Here is a 26,018-nt window from a genome sequence, read left to right on the forward strand (position 1 = left end):
ACTTCCCGTCTGTGGTAGAATAACTTTTATTTTACTGCAGCACACTCATGAGCTCTGCCTCTCAAAATTAGTATATTATAATATAGAACCAAAAACAGTTCAATAAAAGAAAAAGTACAAATTTAAAGAAAGTATTATGAGGAGCCTATAGGCAAATTTCTGAGGTTAAAGGAAGAATTAGGAACTTACGCAAGAAAACAATCAAGCACTGCATGCAGAGTCAAAAAAGTGTAACACAAAATCAATATTAACTTTAAGTTTATTAAAGATGTGTCCATTGTACAGATTGAATTACAATGTTAACAATGGTTTGCACTGGATACTGGTGGCCTGTTGCTTAGAGCCAAAAACATAACATTTACATGGGAAGCAGCAAAGTAATCATCTAAATCAACACAGAGTCAGAGTGAAAACTAGTCAACAGTTTGAATGAATCTTTCACAGAAAGAAATTAGCAATCACCAAATGGGATTTTCTTTAAAAATGCCGAAAGCAAAATTTGAATTTTGACACAATGATCTCATCTCCTTTTTTTCTTCTTTTTCAGAGCAACATGCCTCCTCAAAAGATCAGGCGACAACACAACAGTCATTACTTAAGAGCATGCGTTCTGAGCATCTTTTTCCTCTGGCACAAATTACACTGGACTTCCCAAAGACAGTTTTTCGTTAAATAAAAAATAAATTCCTGACTTTCTTTTAAGTTAATCACAATACACAGAGTATCTGTTATATGTACAAACAGTGACAGTATAACCAGGTGAATCACAATCAGTCAGATTTGTTTCTGGCATTCTGGTATTTCAGTACAAGACACATGAACAAATACTTGTGTACTAAAAATATACTTGTTAATTTCAAACTAAAAATCTAATGAAGTACTCTGGGAATAAATCTTTATGCGATTTAAAACCAGTTAGGCAGTGGAAACATATCTCTTTTTGTAAATAGTTGAGGTTTTATCTTGGTTGCCATTAACGCCTCAAACCACAGGCAGCACTAAAACAACTGGGTGTTGATTTATTGCTTCAGTGGTTGCGTGATGAAAATGGCACCTCTTAGTTGACTTAAAAAGAGATTTGCCTTGAGGCCTTAAAATGGGTGTGAATATTTGAATGAGCACCAGCATCAAGGTATTTTAGACAATTTACTGATTCACAAGAACTTGTATCATAGTACGGTCACAAAAATTATGTTAACACCATACGCAGTGGTTTTCCCATTTTAAGTAATATAAATTAAAAGAGAGGTTTACATTAGGCATAAAAGTTGTTTAGTGGATGTTATTAGATAAGTGATGAAAATACAAACGTCTGATAACAGACAAAAAAAACCCCGTATGTACAAACTACAAAAAATAGGCATGTTTCATACAAAAACTTTACAGAATCTGAATACTCTTCCTTTACTTTCCCTCTGCAGGACAGATAAGTGCTTTACATGAAGTACACTAACCTGTGCAATATATCATATTGCATTACAAAACTGAAAATATACTTAGTGTTAAATTAGCTTATGAAGCAATTGCATTGATGGGCATTAGTTATTCGAATGAGTAGAGAGATTTGTATATTACATTGTACGATATCACAGAATGTCCTTTTTTGTACATTTAAAAACAATAGATAGAAACAGACAGAATTTCATTGCATTGTCTTGCACTTGTCTTGAATATAGTCACTGAAGACTATAATATGTGCCATGGCCACATGTTTCACAGTAGCACGGTCAAAAGACCACACGCTTAGCTTTACTTTGCAAAGGAGTTTGGCACAGGAGATTTTTGCATACCCTATTTGTGCTATTTTTGCATGCTCTGGATGGTTTTACCATATATAGTCTGCATTTTCTGGTGCAAAATGTCCACTGTACTTGAGGTCAGAAGACAACCTTTAGCCACATAGCTAGGTAGAATCTTATTTAAAGTTGTAGTCTAAGTACAACTAATACTGCATGCTACGAGCAGAACAGAAACCGCAGCAAAGGGCCCATCTAGCATTTCAAAAGCTGAACTAAATTGGCAATTTATGTTTTATTGTCTGCTATTTAGGCAATAGTTGAAATAGTTGATTTACTAATTGTTATCCTTTGGAATATACATGATGGGTGTAGGTTAAAGGCAAGAATGGTAACCAGTCGAAGGAATCAGTTAGTTCTGCCTTGGTGCCTTTAGAGAACCAACAAACATGTTTTGAGAAACATTTTGTAGCATAACAAAAAATCTAAAGAAATATTATACTCATGCTGTTTGCAAGGTTTACTATGTGCATGCATTAGAGTCAGAACACTTGCAAATGTGAGTTAGTTTAATTCCCAACCAGCTGCTGAATTTCATCACAGAATTATTTTGGTTTTGCTTTTTTTGTTTGTTTGTTTTTTAAATCTCTTTTCTTGCTTTGTTTTTCACTCAGCAGTCTCATTAGCAATTGATCCTAAGGTTGTCATTTTTAGTCCTCTGCTTTTATCTCCGTCTCCCTGACTACTTTCGTTATCACTCCTAAATGTTAGCACAGCTTGTTTCTTTGTGTTTACTGTAGAAAAAACATTCATTTCCTTTGAATTGGTACTCAGTTATTTTTTTAAGTATCACCTGTGAGTTAAGGAGCCATCTTGATTTACCATATTAGGAAAAGCTTGATGGCTTCCATTCATCTTCACATTTATGCTAAAGCTGCTTCATGCTAGATTCAGCAGTTTCTTCAGCTCATCTTGGCTGGCTGTGGGTCTTCCTCTCCCTCAATAGTGCCTTCAGGAAGTACTTTGTTCCAGTAATTGCATTGGTCAAAAGCATCAGAGTGAGCGAAGTCTGCTTCCTCACTTTGCATAAAGACCGGAAAGACATGATCCACCATATCACACAAACGGCCATAGCTGAGAAAGAAACACAAGACTTTTGTCATTTTTCCTGTTGGAAGGCAGAATGCAGACATCAAAACATCGCCATGCACATGGGACTGATGAAAATCAAAAAGCAACTAGGCATATAGCTTACGAGGAAATATTTGTTTTAGCATGCTCCTGCACCAGCTCCCCCTTAGGATTGACAGTGAAAATCCTGTTGAGTGGAACGCCCACCTCCTTATAGGAATAGACATCCTGAAATAACACAAACAACCAGCGTGCTTTAAAAATCACTGAGGCCAAAATACGAGCGAGTAATCCACACTGTGGATGTCAGCACAGTATTCTCACCGTAGCTCTGTTGCCAAAAGCAGCGTAGAATGGTTCAGTGTTTGGGTAGAAAAGGTGCTTGATGTCTGTGAGACACTCGATCTTAAACTTCTCGGGCTTCTTCTCAATCACCTCCCTAAACACAACATAATGTTGAACATTCTTTTATTTTTGTCCTCATTGTAAATCTGCCTCAGCTAACTTTTTTCAAAGGGTACATCTAAGTAATAACCACTAACTTGCCAGAGTAAATACTTTTGCCGTAGTTTAAATATGCAAAAACAATAAAGGTTACCTATTATTACCTGCAACTAAATATTTTAGGTTTTGTGTTAATGGCCAAAAATAATCTAGAGTAGAATTTTTCTACCCCTTGCTGTATATCTGACCTGTGCAAGGCAGAAAAAAGACTGCTTGGGCTGAGCAGCACTGGGCCCATTGGCAGCATGGTTCCCCTTTCATTGACCCAGTGGAGGTAACCTCTTGTCATGTCAGCCATGCCAATGGCCCTTGCAGAACAGTACATGAATTTATATCCATTTCTGTAACAAACAAAAGAAAATATGAGAGACAGAAACATAGCATTGTGCTTCACCCCAACATATTGTATTTTAGCTGGAGGACAATAAGCAGCACTCACAGGCTGACTCTGTGGTAGAGCCGTGCGATACCCTGGTGTGTCCAGTCTTTACCCAGTGTAGGGAGGATGTGGCCCAGAGTGTCTGATCTACAGCGTAACGTAAGACAGACAGCGTCACAGAATAAAGCTGTCCCTTTGAACCCAAAAACTGTGTAAAGTCTGACTCCTGCTGGTAATATGATAGAACTGAACAGGATGTAGGCCACTAAGTGTTATTTCACACCTTGTAATGGTTCCATCTATATCGGAGATGACTATCTTGTCATCCCAGCTCCAAAGATAGATTGTGCCATGACATCGGCACGTGCCTTGATACTGAGTGGTCACGCTGAACACCACTTCATTAGGACCCTCCCTTAGCTGCAGGCTAGCCTGTAAACACACAGATGAGGAAGGTTGAGAAGTTTTCTTGAGGTTTTGGACGTATTTCTATTTTCACTTTGCCTCGACTGCTAAGTAATTTAAACTTTGAGATGGTCTTATTAAAGACAGTGTATTATTGTTTGTTACTGTACAGATTTCTTCTATAAGTAGTGAACCACATGAGCAAAATATCTTAAATAAGGTCATTTGTATTCCTGTTTATGTCAATAAAAGCAAGTGTAGAAACAAACACTGTACCAGTTGCTCTGACGTGAGCCGAAGAGTCTTCTTGTAACAAATGCCACCAGAACTCTCAAGGGGCTCTGACTGAAAGACTCCTGATATCTGACTGGATGATTTGTGGTCTTCATCACTTGAGGATGATTCATCCTTCAGCCTGAATTATACAAGATAAAAATGCTCATATAAGATTAAACAAGTAGGAAAAAATATGTCAATATGTGCGGAGAGAAAAATACACAGTTTTAAATCTAACGTCACCTGTTTACTGGGGCCATTGTTATGGAAGTCTCGTCTTGGTCTCCAGCTGCTTCTGTCACTGATTCCTGAGGAACAAAAAGGTCAAAGGTCACATGTATGACCCAAGGAAGAAATTTGACTGATCCTTTCCCCGTTCTTCCTAATGTCCAGTAAATGATATGGTGAATCGTAGATAAACAAGTTCATCATCTGCATATCTATCTGTGCACTTACTGACTTATAGTCATTGTTCCTGCTTCTCCACGAGAACCACCAGCGTCCTCCTTTCTTTGGCATCTTGTCCTTCATAATGTTCTCCACCGATGCCTGGAGACAATCATGCATATACAACTCAAAACTGACCGAAAATGTAACTTAAAGCTGACAAAAAAGAGAGAGCACAAGAAAGCACAAAAAGAAAATCTAAAAGGCAAAGTAAAATATGACAAACACCACATTTCAAACCACACTAAACTCCAGCTAACTTGCTTGTAAAACAATTAGAATTGAAAACAATAAGACATGCTAATAGAAAAATAGCAGATGCTAGATTAAATGAAAAGGAAGATGATGTTCATGGTTGGACTCAAGTGAAAATATGGGGAAAAAGAGAGGCTGACGGAAAGGGTAACAATGATAAAGCAACAAAGCAGGCAGATAAAGTCATGCCCCGACCAACACATAAGCAAAGCCAGAAAACATCATACAGGCTGGGAAGGACTGGAGCCAAACAGACCAGGGAGGCAGTATGAGAAGAAGCCAAAAGCAGAAAACACATAACTCAAACACCAACACTTGGTAAATATAAACATCGGGTGGATGGTGAAAGAAAGAATGGATTTAAATAAAAGGGAAAAATAAGAAGGGGGACAAAGACATGACATTAATCAAGTGTTAGGTCAATGAATTTACCACAACAGTTCAGTGTGATATAGGACTGGCAAATATGCTATAAGCTCTCCCATGTGTCGAGTAATTTTGATCGGTAGCATGTAAGTTTTGTTCACTTGGGATAAAGTGAAAACATTTAAATCTTCACTTAGTTTTGAAATATTGATTATTGAAACAAGGAATGAGTGTGAACACATTTCAGTTGGTGTTATTTTGTTGTATTAATGAGAGGTGGCTGGCAAACAGCAATAGTGAACCAGAGTGAAAAAAAACAAAACAGATTAAGAATAAATTGTAAAATGCCAGAAATGCTCTGGAGTAAAGGTGGTCCATAACATTGCAACACAACAAACACACCATATAACAAATAACAATATTGAATACAACAGTAGATAGTAGCCAAAGTAATGTATATTCATCAAAGCAAAATGTGACTTTACACATTGTTTCAGACAAAAAACAAAACTCTTCATTTACACATTTTATTGATTAAATACAACAAAACGTAACGGTCCGTCTTCACAGTTTTTGAGAGGGCAGAATTTGTGGCATTCATGTCGAATGGAAAGAATCAGGAGTAAATACTTGTGTATCACTGTGGTGGTCTTACCTGTGGCAGTGGTTTCTGGTAGACCTGCATGGCCAGCATGACAGGAGCAGCTGTGTTCCAGTTGTAGTACCTACAACAGGTGACAGAGGAAGCTATTATGCACCCCTTCATTCTTAAAGACATCTACTGGCAAAGGATAGCTTACATATTAGCAAAAAAAAAAAAAAAAAGCTTGTATATGTCAGACGCTCAGTTCAAATAAAGAGCAGTAGAAGTACATACTTGCTTCCTATCTTGACCACAAGGTTAGGGTCATCAATAATAGAAGGGTTTTCAGAGAACTGTTGGTAGGAAACAGCCTTCTCATTGAATTGCTCTGTAGCAGGAACAGACAGAGGCAAGAACAAATGAGAAAAAAAGATCTGATTGATAAGATAGTTTTTTCATATAATAACTTATTTTTGTCTAACTGTGTGAAATCTTAAAAATCAATTTATTTCTGTTTAAAATATGTAAAACGCGAACAGACCTGCAACATTATTTATGAATATTGTTAAAGTTTTCAAATTAAAAAATATAATATGTTGTTTTTAATTTCTTTCATATAAGCTTTATCTCGATAACTGCAAATATTTCATGCACATTATTTCACTATTATTATCCAACATCATCATTCCCTGTCCCACCTTTTGTAATCTCCCTGTTATCAGTGAGTCCTCCACACAAAGAGATAGCAACATGAGGTAGATCACACACTTGATCCACCAAACTGTCCACGCCACTGTCCACCCCGCTGCTGCCGACTGACTGTGGGGATTGGTTAGCGCTCCGCACACCCACCATCATCTCAGTGTCCCCCTTCATCGAGCTGCTGCCTCCATCACTGTGGAGGGAAAAATACACACACATGGACCACACAGTAATTCTTCATACTATCATGCCATATACTATGTAAACAATGGTCTAAAATGTATTTAGTACACTTCAAGTTCTTCAAGGCTAAATTCAGTTTTGGAAATTGGAGTTTTTGAAGACCTTGAGAGGAGGAATATCTGTCTTCTCTTAGTTATAAAGAAGTTCAATGGCTGTTACCATGTGGTGACAAAAATACAACTGAAAGAAGGTCTCCTTCTTTCTCGTAACCTAGCTACCTCATTAATCTTCTTCATGCTATCAAGTTCAAATAATCTGCTATTATAAGCACTTACAGTGAAGCAAGTGCTTAGTTATCGAAAAAAAACCCTAATGTTATACAAAGATCATCCATAAAGTATTCTGTGCTCTGTGTGTCAGTGGAAAGAAATACTGTGATCCCTAATATGGCCACCAGAGGGTGCTACAACACATGCTGTACATACGTTTTAGGAAAGTAAAGAGCAGCTACTTCAGGCTCCAGTTCTGTAATGTCATCCAGGTAAATACCATCAGCACCCAGGTGTTGACTTCTCTTTTCTAGAAGAGACATTTATCAGTGCATAAAAGAGGAAACAGAAATTTAGACACACTGAGATCAAGATATCCTTTGTTTACGAGCAGAAAACTCAAACAGTACCTTTCCTCTTGGATGGTGAATCAGTCCTTTTGATGGGACTATTCCTGCTATCTTCCAAATGATCAGGAAGAATTCTTTGAGACACTGAGCATGTTGTCAAACTCTCCATCTGTACATATGACGGCCCAACACTTTTCACTTCTCTCTCTAAAGGAAAAAACACAGCATTTCTCAAAGCATTTTAATGTGACGCTGTGCAAATTTATCCTGCTTTTAGATATTTGTACATTTGTAAATTTATAGCCCAATGTGTTTTTTCTTTTCAAGGATGATAAAAGGGCATTACAGAATACTGTCCAGACTTTTTCCCAGCCTTGAAGGTGAGAGGATTTAGGCTGACTGGTCAAAGATAGAAGGGTGGAAGGTCACTATTGGCATTCTTAAAGCTTGAAGCTCACTATTCAGAGACCTCCAGGCAAAGTGACTGAATGCAGGAAAGCCTGGAGTCCAAGGTAAACCTAGATGAGGCTGATAAAAGAGAATGTTTTTAAGGCTTGTTTGACCGGCTAAAATGGACCTGGCCATTAGAGATCGAAGACGTGTCGTGGGCAGTTGGGGGACTGGATATAAGAAGATATTAAAACTCTCATTCCTATTGAAACTTCACGATCTAACAGAGTTCTTGAAAACAAGCATTTAAGAAAACACTTTATTGGTTAAGAATCTAAAGAATCTTATCATCTAAATGAAATATGAGACTAAAGCATTTTATTCTTAATCTATATTTATGAGAACGAGCTGCCGAATGAGCATATCTCTTTCTTAGTTTTTACAATGGATTCAGAAGATTTTCAAGCCCCTTTACATTTTACATAATTGTAAAATCGCACATTAAACTGTTACATTTGCAGCAATTCAAACTTAATTGTTCTCTGATTTTGGAAAGCATATGCTTTATGCTTTAACAAAAGTAGTTTCTGAATTTTGCAGATTTTTCCAAAGTTGAACATTTATCTGTGTTAAAGCTACACTGGAAAGAACCAGATTCAAATGTGTTTTGTCACATTGCTTCACTACAAATGTACTGCGAGTTTGAGCTGGTTCTCATGATATAGCTGATTCTTTGGAAGCTTAATGTAATCCTTGTTATCCTTTCTCTAATAACACTTGGTGCCTTTTCATGAAATATGCTGACTGGTGGTATTTTGTTCAAGTTAATGCCGGTTGGCTCATAATGTGAACATTTTCTCTTTGGCAGTTGATGGGTAAGTTCAATGAAATGTGTCAAAACTGACAGTAGCTTAAGTCGGTCTGAAGAGGTTAGGTTCAGGTTGAACTGTTGTAAAAATAAACAAATGTTTCATCATTGGAGATGGAGGCTATTCATACTGGGTCTCATCGATCTTTCTTATGACCCCCCCCCCCCATAAAGGGAGGCAAAAGAGGTCATATATGATAAAGTGAACCATATACAGTATACAATAACTGACTGATGAGCTGTCAAATCAGCCCAAGAACTAAATGCCAGGAGACATAAAACACAGACGTGAAGAAGAAGCTTCTGCACAAACATGACAATAAAATTTCTATTTAAAAAAAAAAAGAAAAAAAAAAGATATTTGTACATTCAGTGCAAAGTTTTATTCTACCTTGTTCTCTGACAATGTGTCCATTTCTGTTTTCCTCTGTGTCTTTGTCCAGTGGTGGCACTGGACTGCACGGAGTTCCCGTGTCACTGATGGCTCGGAAGTGAGTGCTAGAAGACACCGGTATGGAGACAACAGCGGCAGAATCCTGCTTCTGGTGGGCGGTCAGGAAAGATGGCTGTAAAAGAACAACAGACAGTCAGTTCAGACAATATTTGCTTTCTTACATACATTTTATTAACCCCACCCCTTAGTCATGTTTCATTTTCTCCACTCATACAGGCTGAAGTCTTAACATTACTTATAAAATAGATATGGCTTTGTTGGTTCTGATCAGCAGGTGGAATCAGTTCATAATCAGTTCAGTTCATAATCAGCACATTTGTGTCCATTTGTTTGACTTTGGGTGTGCAACCTATGCAGACATACTTTAGTGTAGTCCTCCAAGAAACTAACAGTGTGTAGCCTAATGTTGATGAAGCTGTGTGTCGACTGATACACAAAGTGGATCAGCGTGAGTAGTAAAGGGAGCAACTGTGGAGCACAACCCAAAGGCGAGAAGCATGAAAAAACAAAAAAAGCAGCACGAGAAGTGCTAATAATGGGTGCGGTGGACAGTTTTCATTGTTTGCACACTTTATTTTACCTTGACTCTTTGCATGTTATAACACAGTAAACAGCTACAACATACAGTTATATGTATATATTGTATTTTATGACCATGCAGTTGATTTAATGCTGCCATCCCCAAAAGGCAAAGCCATGTGTGGTTATGTACCTGGGCAGCCTGTGGTAACTCCCCCCAGGTCCATAGCATCTCAGGGTTGTCCTTAGATGGATTTGTTAGCTCTGAGTCACTCTTTGGTGTTGATGACTGCGAATCGTCTGGGCTACTGGAAAAGTTAAAGTCAAACATTTGTTTTGGATTGTCTGGTACTTCACAGTTTCAAAGTTACAAAGTTACAAAATGTATCATTCTTTATGCAAATTTTGAAAATTAGTGCATTATTTCATATTTAGTGTTCAGAGAGGGTGGAATCTAAGGTGATACCTAGTAGGGGAAGAGAAGTGAGAGGACTGCTGAGGACAGGAGATGGATAGACCACAGGGCTGAGGAATGGACAGAGTCTTCTTAATCAATTTACTACAGAAAGAATAAAAGACAAAAAGAACACAAAAAAGGAGAAGAGAAGAAAAGAGAGAATGAAAGACAGTGATTCCATCTAATTATCATGAGGACAAAAAAACATATTAAAATGTGCAATATGCTATTTGATGAGAAGAGTTTATTAAAGAATTCAAGTGTGTGTCTGTCAGTGTGACAGACACACACTTACATCCAAATACCTCTGTGAATGAGTCCAGTCAGTGCTGGGGAGAATGTGGGCATTGGCAGTCAATCCCTGATCACCATACACAGGTCTGATCACAAATACACACATCCAGTGAGATGTCAGTCATGTGCACAACCATTTTATTTCATCATTAGTGCAGACACTGGTATTTATTATGTAAACAGTGCGTCGATGCAAGTCGTATCACATCCAAGGAACTATGGTATGGTCTTTTTATTTGTTGAAAATTGAAATGTCGTGGGCTGTTTGACTGTGACCGCATATCATAAACCAGCCAAGGAAATACACTCATTAAGTACAATTTAGAGAATGACTTGAAGCACACACACTTTTTTTGCTTGTCTTTAAGGGTTTCAGGATCATGTGGCAAACTTCCTAAAAAAGGCTTGGAATGCCTTCAGTAAGGATGACCCCGTGAGCCATTCTTTCAAAGAGACAGTGCGCATACTGTGGGAAACGGACAAATCCTTGGAGCAAGTCCAAGAAGCAGAGCTGGTTTCCAAGAGGGCTTCACACATGAACACAAACATGCACAAACCTGCACACACACATACAACTGCTTCTCTTTAAACACTTAAGAAAATTATTTATTTATTAAACAGAAACTAACCTTAATTCCATTTAACACCGGTTAGAGAGAAAATTGATCCTGGTTTTCAACATAAACACACCACATTGATTTTTCTGATGCCTTCTCACTGTTTTGAGCTGTGCAGGACTTGCTTAGACAAATTAAAATCTAGCAATGTTTGAATATGAATCTGTTGAAAGCAGGTGGGCTGTTTGTTATTGCCATTCAAATCTGATCAAACTACACCGACACAGCAGTCCTCATGAAGCACGTGTTCTAAAGTTTTCAGTGTTATATTCTTCTCTTATTAAGTACTTTTTCAACACATATTTTAATTGGAGATAAAGTATTGGAATTTCAGGAGCGGGACCACACCTCCAAACATGCTCCTTCCGATTCTTATCTATATATGTTCCCCCAGTTCTACAAGCAGTTCCTTCTTGTTTACGTGCCCCGCCCTCCATCCCCTCTTCAATTCTTTAACTTCTTCACTTCTATTTAGTACATGGGGATCTGCTTGGCCCGGGAGCCGCCACCAGGCCCCTTCGAGGCCTTCCCCAAATCGCAGTTCAATTCACGTCCAAGCCATTCACCTTTATCTACTAAAACGCTGTGAAACCTAAAATGAGGACGTGGGCCCAGATATGAATATATATATATGTAATCTGTGATTTAAATGATATAAATACACACCCAGCTTTTAGACAGTTCAAACAGCCACTTAAACACATACCCATGCATGAAAAATGTAAGCACACACACACAAACACACACAGGTTTTCCACTTAACACAGTTAAGGAATTATTGGCAGTGGTTCATCGGCTTCGCAAACAACACTGTGACAACCATCAAATGTTTTTTTCCCCTGTTAAATACCAGGCTGGCAGGTATAATAACCTCTCTTTCTTTCTCCCTCTCTGTTTCATACATGCAAGCATATTCAGACTTTCTCTTGCGCACACACACACACACCTGCTGCTGTCCCCCTCCATTTCCTCATCTGAGCTCAGGTCAATAGTGAACATGTCCTCATCATCTGAGAACTCTTCTCCACTTTCCTCTCTCCTCAGTCCTGCGCCTCCTCCACCTCCCTCTGGCCGTGCCTTCTTCTTTCTCTTTCTCCTCTTCTTGGTTAACCCTCCTTCACTTTGCTGCAGTCCCAGATTCTGAACAGGAAGCGGGCCGCATGAGATGGAGTCTATATGATGGGAAAGAGTATCATAAAAAACTGTTTAAGAAAATGCAAATTGTCACAAATTCTAACATCGCTGTTTCCAACGGCGCCTACCATGGTGACGAGAGTTGCCCCTGGCCAGATGTGACTTCATTAACTCCTGCCCTGTTGACATGATTGGTGATGTTGCCAGGTAGGATGGAACCACTTCCTGTTTCCAGGGAAAGTGAGATAAGGTCTGAAATTAGCAATACTTGACGCAAGTCTTTTCTGCTGTACCATCTCTTGTGTAGACCACAGCATCTATAATAGCTGCTTATACTGACATGAAAAGTGCTTCTACTTTTGTTTTGTTTTTTAATTATTATTATTGCCTTATTGAGAACTCTTTGTTCATACATTTAATGATGCAATTGTCTTCTTTGGTTTAAGCCATTTGCTTTGGTTCTGTGACATTTATATCTGGAGTTATTAAGAATTATTACACAACAGCAAGTAAAAATTGCCCTCAGAACAGTTGTAATATAAAATAGATTGAGAATCCAATCATGTAGGACAAGATGCAAGAATAAAGTGGAGCATTTTAAGGTCCCATCACCCTCTCTACAGCTGGGGGTGATGAAAAAGCCTTGAGTATAGCAGGTAATGATCAGGCCAAATATGTTTGTTCTCTGTCAAAATGTCATAGCAGTCCATATTGCAGACTGCTGATTTTTCTATTCTAAAGGAAAATGAAATATTGCAACAACAGATATGGTCATTCCTACTGCCAAACAGCCAGCTAAATAATCTGGTAAAAATTTGAGCTCAGATTAGCAAAATCACAGAGATTTGCTCATCAGGGTTGCACTGCCAAGAGGCTGCCAGAAGAATAAAGAGAGGCAGAGAGAGACAGAGAGAGAGAGAGAGAGTGGGGGAGGCGGAGGCATGATAAAGGGATGATCCAAACAGAGCAGACTCACACATGCCTTGCAGTTCACGTGTCATTGCACAGTCCAACACAGCACAATTCATTTAGACTGGAGAGGAAAAGGGATAGTACTGAGTACAGATCTACTCTGAGCTCTATACTCAGAGGGAAATATCAGCTCTAAAGCCAGTTTTACCGGTAGTTCCAGTATTTAAATTGTTTTTGTTTTTTCACTCCAATCTGTTGATATTTCAGTTTCTCACTGAACTATAAGTGTTATTCCCACAATTTCCTTAGAAAAAGAGCATTTGTGCACAAATATAGAGTTCTTAAACCACACAAGATCAACTATAAAGCGATTTGTTTATATGCTGCAAAATGCAATGTAATAAATAAGATTACTTCAATTACTGAATAAAAATCTTTCCAACACTTTGGTTTTACACCTGTGATATTTGCATTAAAGGGTTGTTAAATGCACATGCCATAAAGATAAAGAAGGTAATAATTCTCTTTATGTGTCACCCTTTAGGGCACAAAGTCATTAAGTTACATCATCGGAGATGTTTCTTTTATTAAAGCACTGGTATTGAAAGATTTCTAATGTTGTAGCATGAAGATGAGAATTTTGGGCTCAATTTTTGTGCATTTATTTGATCATGCACAAACCCCTGCAAACTTTGCACCTTGAGAAACACAGATGAAGAGTGTACAGAGTGTACATTTGGACTTGAGATGTGACAACTTAGACTGACACAATCTGCAAGCTCCCATGATGCTTGTTCTTTTACCTCTTGATGTGAGTGGCAAACACACCATGCTGTGCTACCAATGTGCTATTACCAGCTAGAGGTTTTATGTCCTTGTACTGCTCCTCTTTCATGACATGTACAGTATGTCTCAGTAATTTCCGAGGGCAGTCTGTGTGTAACAGACTATACAGTGTGTGAAATGGCAGACCTATAAATAGGTCTCCGGTGGTTTTCCACTCTCTGGAGAGAGAGTTATGTTAAGGGAAAGGATTCAAGTCGAGACCAAAACTATAAGACAAACATGGTCAAACCGAATTCGCAAATAACTCTATGTGGGACTGAAACTAAAAGCCATTATTTTCTTGTCTGTTGTGGAAAGAGGTATTATAGTATTGATTTATTAATAGCTCCTTCTCTATAAGATGGACAGTAAGTAATGGATGCAGCATTAGATGGACGTAATCCTTCAGAAAAGGAATTAGAACCTCTCAGATTGCAACATATTCCTTTTCATTCTTGGCCAGGGGAAAGCGCGAGCTCCTGGTTACTCACCACTTCACGAGTAACATTGTGACTGCTGATAGATGTTGTTTACTACAATAGATCTTCCATGAAGTACCTCTCAACCTCAAATACTCCCATACTCCCTCCTACCTCCCATGAGACGTTACCTATCGCGTTACAGAATCAGGTTTCAAAACAGAAGGGAATGTTCCCAGATTATGCTGTTTCCTGTGACGTGTATGTGCATGTGCGCTGCAAATACATGAAAAGCTAAAATCTGACAGATAAATTCAGCTTCAGGGGATTGAGGCAAACCAGTGGGTAAAGTCTATGGTTGAATAATGTGAGCCGTTTCTATTACAGATGCCCCAATTTATCAGTTGAACATTGTATCTGTTGCCATTTGCCTGGAAGCAAATAAACTGGTGTCTGGCACTGGCAATAGTCAATGTCTGTCTGTCCTCGCATGACACTTTTGTACTGCGTAAATGTTCATAAGAGCTTTTAGACTTTAAAAACAAATGTCTTTGTTTCCCTGGCTGAAATGGGAAGAAAATGACAAAGCGTTGCCTGCTCCTGGCTAATTGTTGGAAGTAAGAAAACACCCTGTATAACATAGTTACAGGTCCAAAACAACACAAAACACCTTTAGGCAAATGTTGCTATGAATTGACACTATATGAATCAGTCATTCATTTCAATCAAATTTCTTTTTCTCCACCCACATATCAAAGTTAGACAATGACAGACTGTCGACTGTGTGTTTAGTGTCTGACTGACCAGTGTTTGTCTCTGCTTTCTGCTTGTCATGATGGTTTATTTCTGGGAAGCTAAACTCGTGTTTGCCAAGAAGATGCCACAGGAGGACAGAAGCACTTGTTGTGCCTTGTTATTGAGCCTAGTGTTATGCTAAAATGTTTAGCTGCTTATCTACAAACAAGTTGATAAGGTCTATGCTTGGATTTTTTTCCCCAAGTATGACAACACTAGGATATTTTATATACACGTGTAAATAAAAAAGGTACTCAATTCATAGAAAACCTCATAATATTAAGAAATTTTGAAGTATATTTTACACTCCTTAAAGCTGTGTGGTAAAACTGACGCCGCGAGTGAGTCAAGGTACATCTTTTTTCTTACTCTGGGCTTGTCAGGGCAGGACGAGAAGACATTTAAGTTTGGCAATTAAAGTAACAACAACGTGTAGTTGCAGATTAATCAGCGAGTGGTAAAACCAGTGAGAATCGCTACTACCTAAGAGGGCAAATAATAATTTAGCTCTGTTGGAGCACAGTGATAAATCAAGCACTTCTTGTATATTAGCTCAGGCTTTATGACCTTCATATCTGCGAGTAATGTTCTGTGCTATTCTCGTGTGTGTTTATTGATTCAGGAGTAATGACCCTGTCAATCACTACTCACCATTTTGTTCTCAGTCTCTTTAACAAAGAAAGCCTCTCCATTTTCTCCCAGCTTCATGTGTAAGCTCACTGGTTCTCCATTAATTTCTATGTCCACCTGCAGAACAGAACAGAAAAAGAATTGATTAAGACTAATGCCTTAGACTTCATTAGCATTTCCTGACAACCTCCATACTGGAAGGTTGAGAAGACCAATGCAGTACCTTTAGGCTATAAAAAAATAATAATAATCTGTTATAACCTAATGTTATCATTAAGATACTGACTCACGAGTTTTACTGATTGTAGTCCTGTTTTAAATATACTGTTATAATGCACTCTTTTAGTTTCTTTTGTTCAAAAAATATACTATAGCGCTGCACAAATGAATGCAGATTAAATTTACATATATTAAAATTTACATTTAGCTGTCGTGAAATATAAAATAGATTTTTATCAAGTGCAGGTTAGACAGCGCTCTATGATCTCACCACTTTCTCACGTGACCGCAGCACACCCATCTTGCCAAAGCGGACGTGAAACGGAGAGCACTGTAAGGAGCCATCTGGCTGCCGGACCACAATGACATCTATACACCCAGACAGTGTGGCAGGGTTGAGCCCTCTGTACAGCTCCTTGACCTGCACAAACACCTGCCCCGCCAGCTGACCCACGTAATTCATGGTTTGCAACTGGGAGATAGAGAGTGAGAGAAGAAATATAGGAGATTATTCATCTGTTTTAGTCACGTTTCATGTCTTTAACGTCAAAACACAATGCAAGGCCAACTTGTTACATAATTACACATTAAGACACATTATTGATATACTGAGTCCAGTTTGTGCCAACTCATGCCAGCTAACTGCATAATCTCAAGTGGTTTCTGGCAGGTTGCTGATACCTCAAGCAAAAACAGCTTCATCATTCTTTTCTCTACTCTTGTGGTGCTTCTGAGTGCGGGGTATGTTTGTGGGTTTGACCAAAGTTGGTATATGAGAGCATTGTGCTTTTCAAAAAAGACAGAATGAGGGGGTGGGTTTCCCCCCCACCAAAAAAGACAGCATTATAAACTCAGCGCATTTTCCTTTCTGTAGTGCAAATATACATCCCATCAGGGATGTCTGGCATTACTCTAGTACGGCAAACATGCTCTTGTGAGCGCATCACAGACAGGGAAATGCCTCCAGTGTCCTCCAAGATTTATGGTTGTGAGTAATGGGAGAAATGAACAGCAACCCATCTGTTATGAACTGAACAGCCTTATTAATTTTTTATGAATAAACAAGTTGATATTTCATAAGCCTTCTTCTGTTGTACTGTCTTTGCAATGTACAACCTAATGGCCCTACAGCTATGATGGCTTATTAATAGTAGCCACTATGTAATAGTCAATGTTAATTGTAACCAGATATTTTTAGAGAGAATGTTTAAAAATATATAAATCCCCTTTTGGTGAGAGGCATACAGAAACAAGAGGGAGAGCGGGAAAAGGTTACGAAAGGGCGGTGAGGCACGCGTAACATGGGTTTAAACACGTTCAAGAAAATTGTAACCACCTGTCACCTGCTTGTGCTGACTAAGATAGTGTCACATACACAAACATTACAGCACGCCCAGTCGGCAGATGGCTTCGTGCTTCAGCAAACTGTGCAAGAACGCTGATGATGAGGATGATTCATTAACACACATCAATTATTGAACATCACAGATTGGGGATCTTTTGTTCTAATGGCCTAGCTTTATTCCACTGCTCATCAAAGCCACATAAGTCAATCATCACACCCTTGGTCTAACCAGGCCACAACAATAATAACACAACACACCACAACACTGTTATTAGAATAACGACTACACGCTGTGCACCTTTCCTTCTTTTTTCTGCTTCTGCAGAGGAGTGTGGTAGAAAGCGGCTTAAATTCAGTGATATCTGTATATCGTACAAAGTAACCCATAATGCTGTTCATGGAAATCAAAATGATTAATATGTGTTCTAAATGTTTATTCAACATTCTTTCTTTTAACATGGAAAGAAAATAATAGGGTGGAATAGAAACTGTAGTGATAGCTATCGGACATACTTTGCAAATGAACAAATTTGCATATAACCTCATGGGAGAAAATATGTTCTTTTTCCTTTGGTAGTTTGTTTCAACATGTCAGTTTCTATGGTGCAATTTCGAGCATTACAATTGGGATAGGCAATAATTATTTGATCCCTTGACCCAACTCTGACTCCCTGGACCTCTTGTCCATTTATTTCAACACCATGAATATGAGTCCATCAATGTTCATGCCACAGACCTGACATCACGGTAAACAGAAATCTCCCGCAAACACATCTCTCTCTCTCCGTTAATCTCTCTCTCTCTTTCTCTCCCTCACACACACACACACACACACACACACACACACACACACACACACACACACACACACACACATACGGCCAAAGCCATGCCCAGTCCTCCAGGACGTTTCTGTTAAAGAGCCAATCACACTGCGCCTCAATTACGTAATAACCTATCACGAGTCCACCCAAGGGGTCATTATGTGTCATTAAATGGACATGCAGCACAAGAAACAAAACAGTTAGGCTACAAGAACCTGATCTCAGTCACTGCTGTTCTTTTTCGGACAAGTGAGCAGCAACGCTGAGTTGGATTCACAGTGTGTGACATAGTGTGCTGAGGCTTATTTATAAACATAAAACATCAGTGGCCTCTCACCACAGGAAAGACAGTGTGGCCACCAAACACGGACAGGATAGCTGAGAGGTAATAGAGAGATTGAGGGATTTACAGACAGATGATAATGTGAAGGATTATCCAATTAAATCAATTTAATGTGACTGGAGCAGCCAGACACACCGGGATTACTGTCTGTGACAAATGATAGCTAAATAAAACAAAAAAGGGAGGGGGGGGGGGGGATCTCTATATATTAGACAGCACTTTACTAAATCACTATACCGTCTGAAAACGCACACCACCAGATGCATATATTATACATATATACAAATATATAAACAAATACTGTCACAAATATTGTGGATATTTCTCTTATGCAGGATGTGAAGAGAAGCTGCAACAGTACGGGATTGATAATTACGTCGTAGTGTGGCTCTGTGGCGACATGTAAACATCTGCACACGGGGTGAGGCTCTGCAGTCTGCATCAGGGCTCTGTCTTCATTCAAACAGCCCAAGCAATATATAACACCTGTACTTCAAAAATACCTAAACCCCATGACATGTTTCTCACAGCATGCTACAGAAGCAATGTAGTCTTTGCTTACATTATTTATGGACGTCGCTCTTCCCTCCAGAATATTTCTTCCTTCCGAATTTTCCACTAAGGGTCCTCTACTGTTTTACGGCGTTAAGTGTCAGTGCTCAGCACAAACATCATCGGTAATATTCACACTCTTACAGCTTTGTTGACATCTGATCGTGGCTTCTCTGCTCGAGGCTGATATGCGTTTTAAATCGTATGCCGCGTTCAAGTTACCTTGGAAATCGGACGCATGAATCGGGAGTGACGTCACTCCAGTATTAAAGTCTGGAAAACAGGAAAAACAGGATTTGTTTTTACTTCTTAGCAAGGTACAGTCTTTTATGCACCACTAATAATACTGGAAAATACTTTTACTGTTTTTAACACACATTTGTGCACATAAACTGCTCAGTGTTCCGCCTAAAGCTTATTTAGCGAGCACGACAGTGCAGATTACAAGTTTTACAGTTTAATTTATGACATCTCGGATTGTTAACTCGATATTAATGGGGTTGTTCCGACTTCTCCGGTTGGAAGTCAGAGCTGGTCGTTCCAGACGAAAAATAAGACTGCAAACTCGGAAATTGACACTTCCAAATTACTCTGGAACGCACCACGAGGATTAAATATTCCTCCCTCCACCACAGCGCTGCAACCTCGGACTGATCGATTGGCTGAGCACCGATGACGCCACACAATGTTTGCTGAACAGTTCCCTGAAAAAATCAGTTATGACTATATTGTTGTTTTGTCTCTGCTTGTGTTTACTGTTCACACTTTCTAATTCCTGCATTATGCTTTAATACTTCTTAAAAAAAAAGAAATTACATGCAACAACTTTATTAATAAAGTAATTTTAAATCTTATCATAAGCCCCTAAAGGTAATTAATTATGTTGAAAAGGGACCATTTGACCTCAAAACTCGTTGAAAAGATTTCACAAATGCACAACCGAATTATACATTTCAATATTATATACTAATGTAATTAAATAATACCTCTAATAATTATATATAGATAGCGTACTAGGCAAGGCAAGGCAAGGCAAATTTATTTGTATAGCACAATTCAACAACAAGGTGATTCAAAGTGCTTTACAGAGACATTAGAAACAAGAACAAATAAAAAGCATGATTTAAAATTGATTAAAACAAGCAAATAAACTAACTAACTAATTAACAAACAAACAAACAAACAAACAAACAACAGTATATAAAATCAAAACAGATAAAATCAGAACAGTAGATAAAATCAGTAGTTAAATGTAAGTTTTGAAATTTAAGCTTAAAGTGTGGATTTGGTGCTTTATTCAAATGCAGCTGAGAACAGGTGAGTCTTCAACCTGGATTTAAATAAACTGAGTGTTTCAGCTGATCTGAGGCTTTCTGGGAGTTTGTTCCAGATATAAGGAGCATAAAAGCTGAATGCAGCTTCTCCGTGTCTGGTTCTGACTCTGGGAACTGATAAAAGACCGGATCCAGATGACCTGAGGGATCTGGATGGTTCATACTGGGTCAGGAGGTCATTGATGTATTTTGGTCCTAAACCATTCAGAGCTTTATAGGCCAGCATCAGAACTTTAAAGTCTATCCTCTGACGGACAGGCAGCCAGTGTAAGGACCTCAGAGCTGGACTGATGTGGTCAACTTTTTTGGTCTTAGTGAGGACTCGAGCAGCAGAGTTCTGAATGAGCTGTAGTTGTCTGACTGATTTTTTAGGTAGACCTGTAAAGATGCTGTTACAGTAATCAAGCCTACTAAAGATGAATGCATGGACTAGTTTTTCCAGGTCCTGTTGAGACATCAGATCTTTTATCCTTGATATATTCTTGAGGTGATAGTAAGCTGACTTTGTTATTGTCTTAATGTGTTTTTCTAAGTTTAGGTCTGCATCCATCACTACACCCAAATTTCTCGCCTGGTTTGTGGTTTTTAGATGTATAGATTGAAGTTCTCTGGTGACCTGTAATCGTTTTTCTTTGGCGCCAAAGACTATTACCTCAGTTTTGTTTTTGTTTAGCTGGAGAAAATTGTGGCACAACCAGTCATTGATTTCCTCAATGCATTTGCCAAGAGCCTGTACAGGGCCTCGGTCTCCTGGTGACATTGTGATATATATTTGTGTGTCATCTGCATAGCTGTGATAGTTTATTTTGTTGTTGTTTATAATCTGTGCCAGTGGGAGCATGTAGATGTTAAACAGAAGGGGTCCCAAGATGGAACCTTGGGGAACTCCACATGTGATACTTGTCTGCTCAGATGTGAAGTTACCTATTGATACAAAGTATTTCCTGTTTTCTAAGTATGTTTTGAACCAGTTTAGTACAGTTCCTGAAAGACCTGTCCAGTTCTCCAGTCGTTTGAGTAATATGTTGTGGTCAACTGTATCAAATGCTGCACTGAGATCCAGTAAAACTAGGACTGACATTTTTCCACTGTCTGTGTTCAGACATATGTCATTGAACACTTTGGTCAGAGCGGTTTCAGTGCTGTGGTTCTGTCTAAAACCTGACTGGAAGGCATCGTAGCAATTATTCTGTTTTAAGAAGTAATTGAGCTGTTGAGAAACTGCTTTTTCAATGATCTTACTTAAAAACGGGAGATTTGAGATTGGCCTGTAGTTGTTCATTTGTGTCTTGTCAAGATTGTCCTTTTTCAGTATAGGTTTGATTACAGCAGTTTTTAGTGATTCTGGAAACACACCTGATAATAAAGAAAAGTTGACGATCTGTAACAGGTCTGACTCTATAGTCTTTGAGACCTTTTTGAAAAAACTTGTTGGCAGGACATCTAAACAGCAGGAGGAGGAGTTCAGTTGACCTAAGATGTCCTCCAGGTCTTTGCTGTTAATAGGTTGAAACTGTTTCATGGTGTTTAAACAGTTTTTTGGTGGACACAGTACATATCCTGGATCTGCTGTTGATGTACCAATTGCTTGTCTAATTTTTTGGATTTTTTCAGTGAAGAATTTGGCAAAGTCATTGCAGGCCATGGTCGAATGAAGTTCAGCTGCCACTGACACAGGAGGGTTTGTTAGTCTGTCAACTGTAGAAAATAAGACCCGAGCATTATGGCTGTTTTTAGTGATGATGTCAGAGAAGTAGGACCTCCTTGCATTCCTCAGTTGTAAATTATAATTGTGAAGTTTCTCTTTATAAATGCCATAATGAACCTGGAGGTTTGTTTTTCTCCATCTGCGCTCAGCTTTCCTACACTCTCTTTTTTCATTTTTCACCAGTGTGGAGTTTCTCCATGGAGACTTTTTCCTTCCAGAGATAACCTTCACCTTAATGGGAGCAATAGTGTCCATTACATTTAACATGTTAGCATTGAAGCTATTGACGAGCTCATTGACTGACCCTCTGGACAGGTCAGGTGTTAATGGGAAGACCTGGTTAAAAATTGCACTACTGTGTTCAGTTATACACCGTTTTGTGATCACTGTTGTTGATATATTTGTGTGGGCTGAGATTTTACTTTCAAAGAAAACACAGTAATGATCAGACAGGCCCAAATCAGACACAGTAACCTTTGAAATGCTCAGGCCTTTGGAGATCAGTAGGTCAAGAGTGTGTCCTCTATTATGTGTGGCCTCTGTTACATGCTGAGTCAGCCCAAAGTTGCCCAGAGTGTTACTCAGGTCTTTAGTCCCTTTGTCCTGAGGGTTGTCCACATGAATGTTAAAATCCCCAGCAATAATTACACAGTCAAAATCAACACAGATCACAGACAGCAGTTCACTGAGGTCATTAAAAAAGTCTGTGCAGTATTTGGGAGGCCTGTAAACATTAGCCTTCAGCTGTAAAGCCACATATTCAAAAGACTGAAAACTTCCAGGAGATAGCTGCTTACATTGAAATGATTCATTAAATAAGACAGCAACCCCTCCTCCTCTCCTGCTCGCCCTGACCTCACTGATAAAACTGTAGTTAGGAGGGGTCGTCTCGATGAGAACAGCTCCACTGTTACTTTGGTCCAACCAAGTTTCAGTTAAAAACATAAAATCAAGGCTGTGCTCAGTGATTAAATCATTAATTAAAAATGTTTTCCCAGCTAGAGATCTAATGTTTAATAAAGCCAACTTAAGTGTTTTAGAGGTATTACTTGTCCCCTCGTGTTTGGGAGCAGTCTGTGGCACACAAGGTATGTTTACTATGTTTAAAGATCTTTTAGAGTGCAGCTCTCTGTGTTTTGACCAGGCCACATGTCTCCTGTCACCTAAAAGTACAGAAATTTTAAAACCTTCTAGTAAACAGGGTCCCAGCTTCTCCTGGGAAAAGTCATCACTGCCATAATCCTCACAGCCCGGACCCTTCACACATCAGACTGCGGAGACAGGGCATGAAGAGGAACTAAGGGGGGCAAGGCTGGGCAATGTGACTTCGATTGCTCTGTTGAGGGTGGGGCTCGATGGCGAGCCTTTGGCCGCTCTGGTGGGGGGTTTATGGGGGACAAAAAGGGATTGGGACGGGGGGTAGATCTGAGCCCAGCATTGACCCGCTCCATCATCTCCTCAGTGAATTTCAGGTGTGGGGAGGAGGGAGAAAGGGAGGGGGAGGAGGGTGATGGCCTGTCAGGGGTTTGGGGGACTGGGGAAGGTCGTGGTCCCTTGTCCTGGTCGTTGGTGTTGTTGAGAGAGTTGGAGGCAAATAGGGACCCCTCTTCTTGCCTTAGATGTCTCTCCTTTCTGAGGCTCTTCCTCAGATACCATGGGTGTCTCTCCTTTCTGAGGCTCTTCCCGGGTGGGGGCAAATGGAGCTCCTCCTCAAGGTTTCTGCTGGGCTTTGTCTGTTCTTGGAGTACTGTTTGTTCCTCTTTATGAGATAACTCCTCGTTTATCTCAGCCTTGGCACCAAGCACGGATGGATGATGTATGGAATAAAACAAGTTGGAGGTGAACAGTTTCACCCCTGACTTGTTAAGATTAAATCCATTTGCTTTGAACAGATGCCTGCGTTCCCAAAAAATATTAAAGTTGTCGATAAAGTGCACTGAGTGGTCAGCACATGCTGATATAAGCCATTTATTCAGTGTAAACAACCTGCTGAATCTCTCGTCTCCTCCTCTGACCGGCGGTACAGGTCCACTGATGAATACAGCTGCATTCAGAGAGTTTACAGTATTTAATAATCCAGTAAAGTCCAGTTTCAGAACCTCCGACTGTTGTTTGGACACATCGTTTGACCCTGTATGCAGAACAATGTTTGTCACAGTTGGATATTCATCTGCAATTTGAAGAATTCTCTCCTTCAGGTTGTTGACCATATCGTTAGGAAAGCAGAGGACTTTAGTGTTCTTACCGCACATCCTTTGTACATCCTTTACGGCAGAGTCACCCACAATCAGAGTTTCAGGCCTAGCCTTTAGCTTTCCCTGTGGCCTTTCACTTTTCAACAGATTTTCAGACCTTATTTCGCTGCTTTTAGATGGATGGTTGTCCGATATAGATCCAGGGTCCTTTGATAGTGGAGCAAATCTGTTCTGCAGTTTCACATTCAGTTGTTTTGGAGGTTTGTTGTTAACCTTCCTATTCACGGTTGTCCAGTCCTGTTTCCTCCCGTATACAGGGGTAGAAGAGCTTCTCTGTCTCGTAGGAAGTGAAGGCCAGTCGGTTTCAGAGATTTCAGCTCGCTGTGCCCTGCCTGTGATACGTCCTCCCCCTTCCACGAGACATGATTTATGTCTTGGTTTTGCACCAAGACAGTCTAAGGGGGGATTATCACTTGAGGATTTATAATAATGCACAGAGTCTACTTTCTTGGTCATGTTATCTGTGCTCCTTAGCTGTGTACTAGCTTGCTCATCGCCATTGTTTTGAATCAAAGGCAAGGTTGTTTCATTTCCACACAGTCCATTTACCTCCACGTTTACTTCTAAGAAATGAATTTTTGTCTCCAGTACTGCAATCTTCTGCAGGAGGCTGTGGTAGTCATCTGTGGAGAGGGAAGGCATCTTGTTGCTAGTTAGCCTAGCGGTTAGCACCTTTCCAGGCTATTGAGGCTGCTCGGTGCCCAGACGCTGTAATCAGGCTTCAGCTGTGTCTAGGCCACAGACACACGGAGCGCTGAGGACAAGGTAATCATAAAATGTTGCTGTTTCTGTTAAGAACACTCTAGTCCTAATGATCTACAAGTGTCCAGAAGTTATCGCAGGTAAGCTCACACGGAAAAAAGGGAAAAAATCAGCATAAAAATCAATAAAAATCAGCATAAAAATCAATAAAAATCAATATAAGAAGCAAAGTATTCAAGAGCAAAGAGATGAAGCGTCCACACTCACTATATCAATTACTATATCAATTACTATATCAATTACTATATCTATATATAGATAAATTAATATATAAAATATGTAAATGCTATATGTTAGTGTAAATTCACGGGGACTTCTTCTTTCAGTGAGAAAAGGATTGTCTAAAAGCAATGCATACATAGCTTACAGTTTTTAGCAACTTTATTTTAATAACTGACTAAATATCCTTAGAGTAAAATATAGGTTAAAAAGTTTGAAAATCATTACGTTTTATTAAAATTACATTAATTAAATATTACATGTGATACAGCATCCTTCTTTGGAAACAGGGAGGATTATCTGAGACATTTTCTGAGGACACATTGGGGTTAAATAAGAATTAAGTTCTTCAGCAGTGATGACATATTAATGTCTTTCATGTTTTAGTTGATTGAAAGGTCACATTCTACATATAATACTGTACATAGCAGAGTATTGACTGTAACATCATGGGAAAACTCAAATTACTTAGATATGGCATCATTAAATCACACTGTATTCATTTCTACTGAAATCTACCCAAGAGAAAAGGAAAAGAACCTTGTTCTAATTCTGAA

The 26,018-nt window shown here is 39.1% G+C and overlaps 1 protein-coding gene across 4 annotated transcripts; it reads right to left on the bottom strand.

Annotated features, from left to right (window-relative positions):
* Nucleotides 1-241: 241 nt before the first annotated feature.
* Nucleotides 242-19,386, bottom strand: lpin1a (lipin 1a). Of its 4 annotated transcripts, none has more exons than XM_040011413.1 (24): nt 19,194-19,386; nt 16,391-16,591; nt 15,922-16,017; nt 12,448-12,544; nt 12,132-12,357; nt 10,580-10,654; nt 10,284-10,376; nt 10,011-10,122; nt 9,236-9,410; nt 7,647-7,793; nt 7,453-7,546; nt 6,781-6,977; nt 6,377-6,470; nt 6,155-6,224; nt 5,361-5,447; nt 4,888-4,980; nt 4,675-4,739; nt 4,432-4,570; nt 4,034-4,182; nt 3,811-3,897; nt 3,560-3,712; nt 3,192-3,306; nt 2,992-3,095; nt 242-2,870 (listed from the first exon to the last, which is right to left on the bottom strand). In XM_040011413.1, the coding sequence occupies exons 2-24, from the start codon at nt 16,580-16,582 to the stop codon at nt 2,699-2,701; spliced, it is 2,832 nt and encodes a 943-aa protein (XP_039867347.1). In that variant the 5' UTR covers nt 16,583-16,591; nt 19,194-19,386; the 3' UTR covers nt 242-2,698. The 4 variants fall into 4 exon arrangements, with proteins under 4 accessions (XP_039867347.1, XP_039867346.1, XP_039867349.1 ...); XM_040011412.1 differs by having other exon boundaries at nt 10,011-10,125; nt 19,194-19,385; XM_040011415.1 differs by lacking the exon at nt 10,284-10,376 and having other exon boundaries at nt 10,011-10,125; nt 19,194-19,385.
* Nucleotides 19,387-26,018: the final 6,632 nt, after the last annotated feature.

Source organism: Simochromis diagramma, unplaced genomic scaffold (genome assembly GCF_900408965.1).
Source record: "Simochromis diagramma unplaced genomic scaffold, fSimDia1.1 OVJJ01000603.1, whole genome shotgun sequence".
Taxonomy (NCBI): Eukaryota; Metazoa; Chordata; class Actinopteri; order Cichliformes; family Cichlidae; genus Simochromis; species Simochromis diagramma.

What these genes read in the sequence shown, in the direction of transcription:
- lpin1a (XM_040011412.1), bottom strand. Translation starts at nt 16,582, where the DNA reads ATGAATTACGTGGGTCAGCTGGCGGGGCAGGTGTTTGTGCAGGTCAAG. An exon ending in AAGAGACTGAGAACAAAATG is followed by an intron (nt 12,545 to 15,921) that starts GTGAGTAGTGAT and finishes CCCTGGAAACAG; the next exon opens with GAAGTGGTTCCATCCTACCT. An exon ending in CTTTTGGCAACAGAGCTACG is followed by an intron (nt 3,096 to 3,191) that starts GTGAGAATACTG and finishes GTGTTATTTCAG; the next exon opens with GATGTCTATTCCTATAAGGA.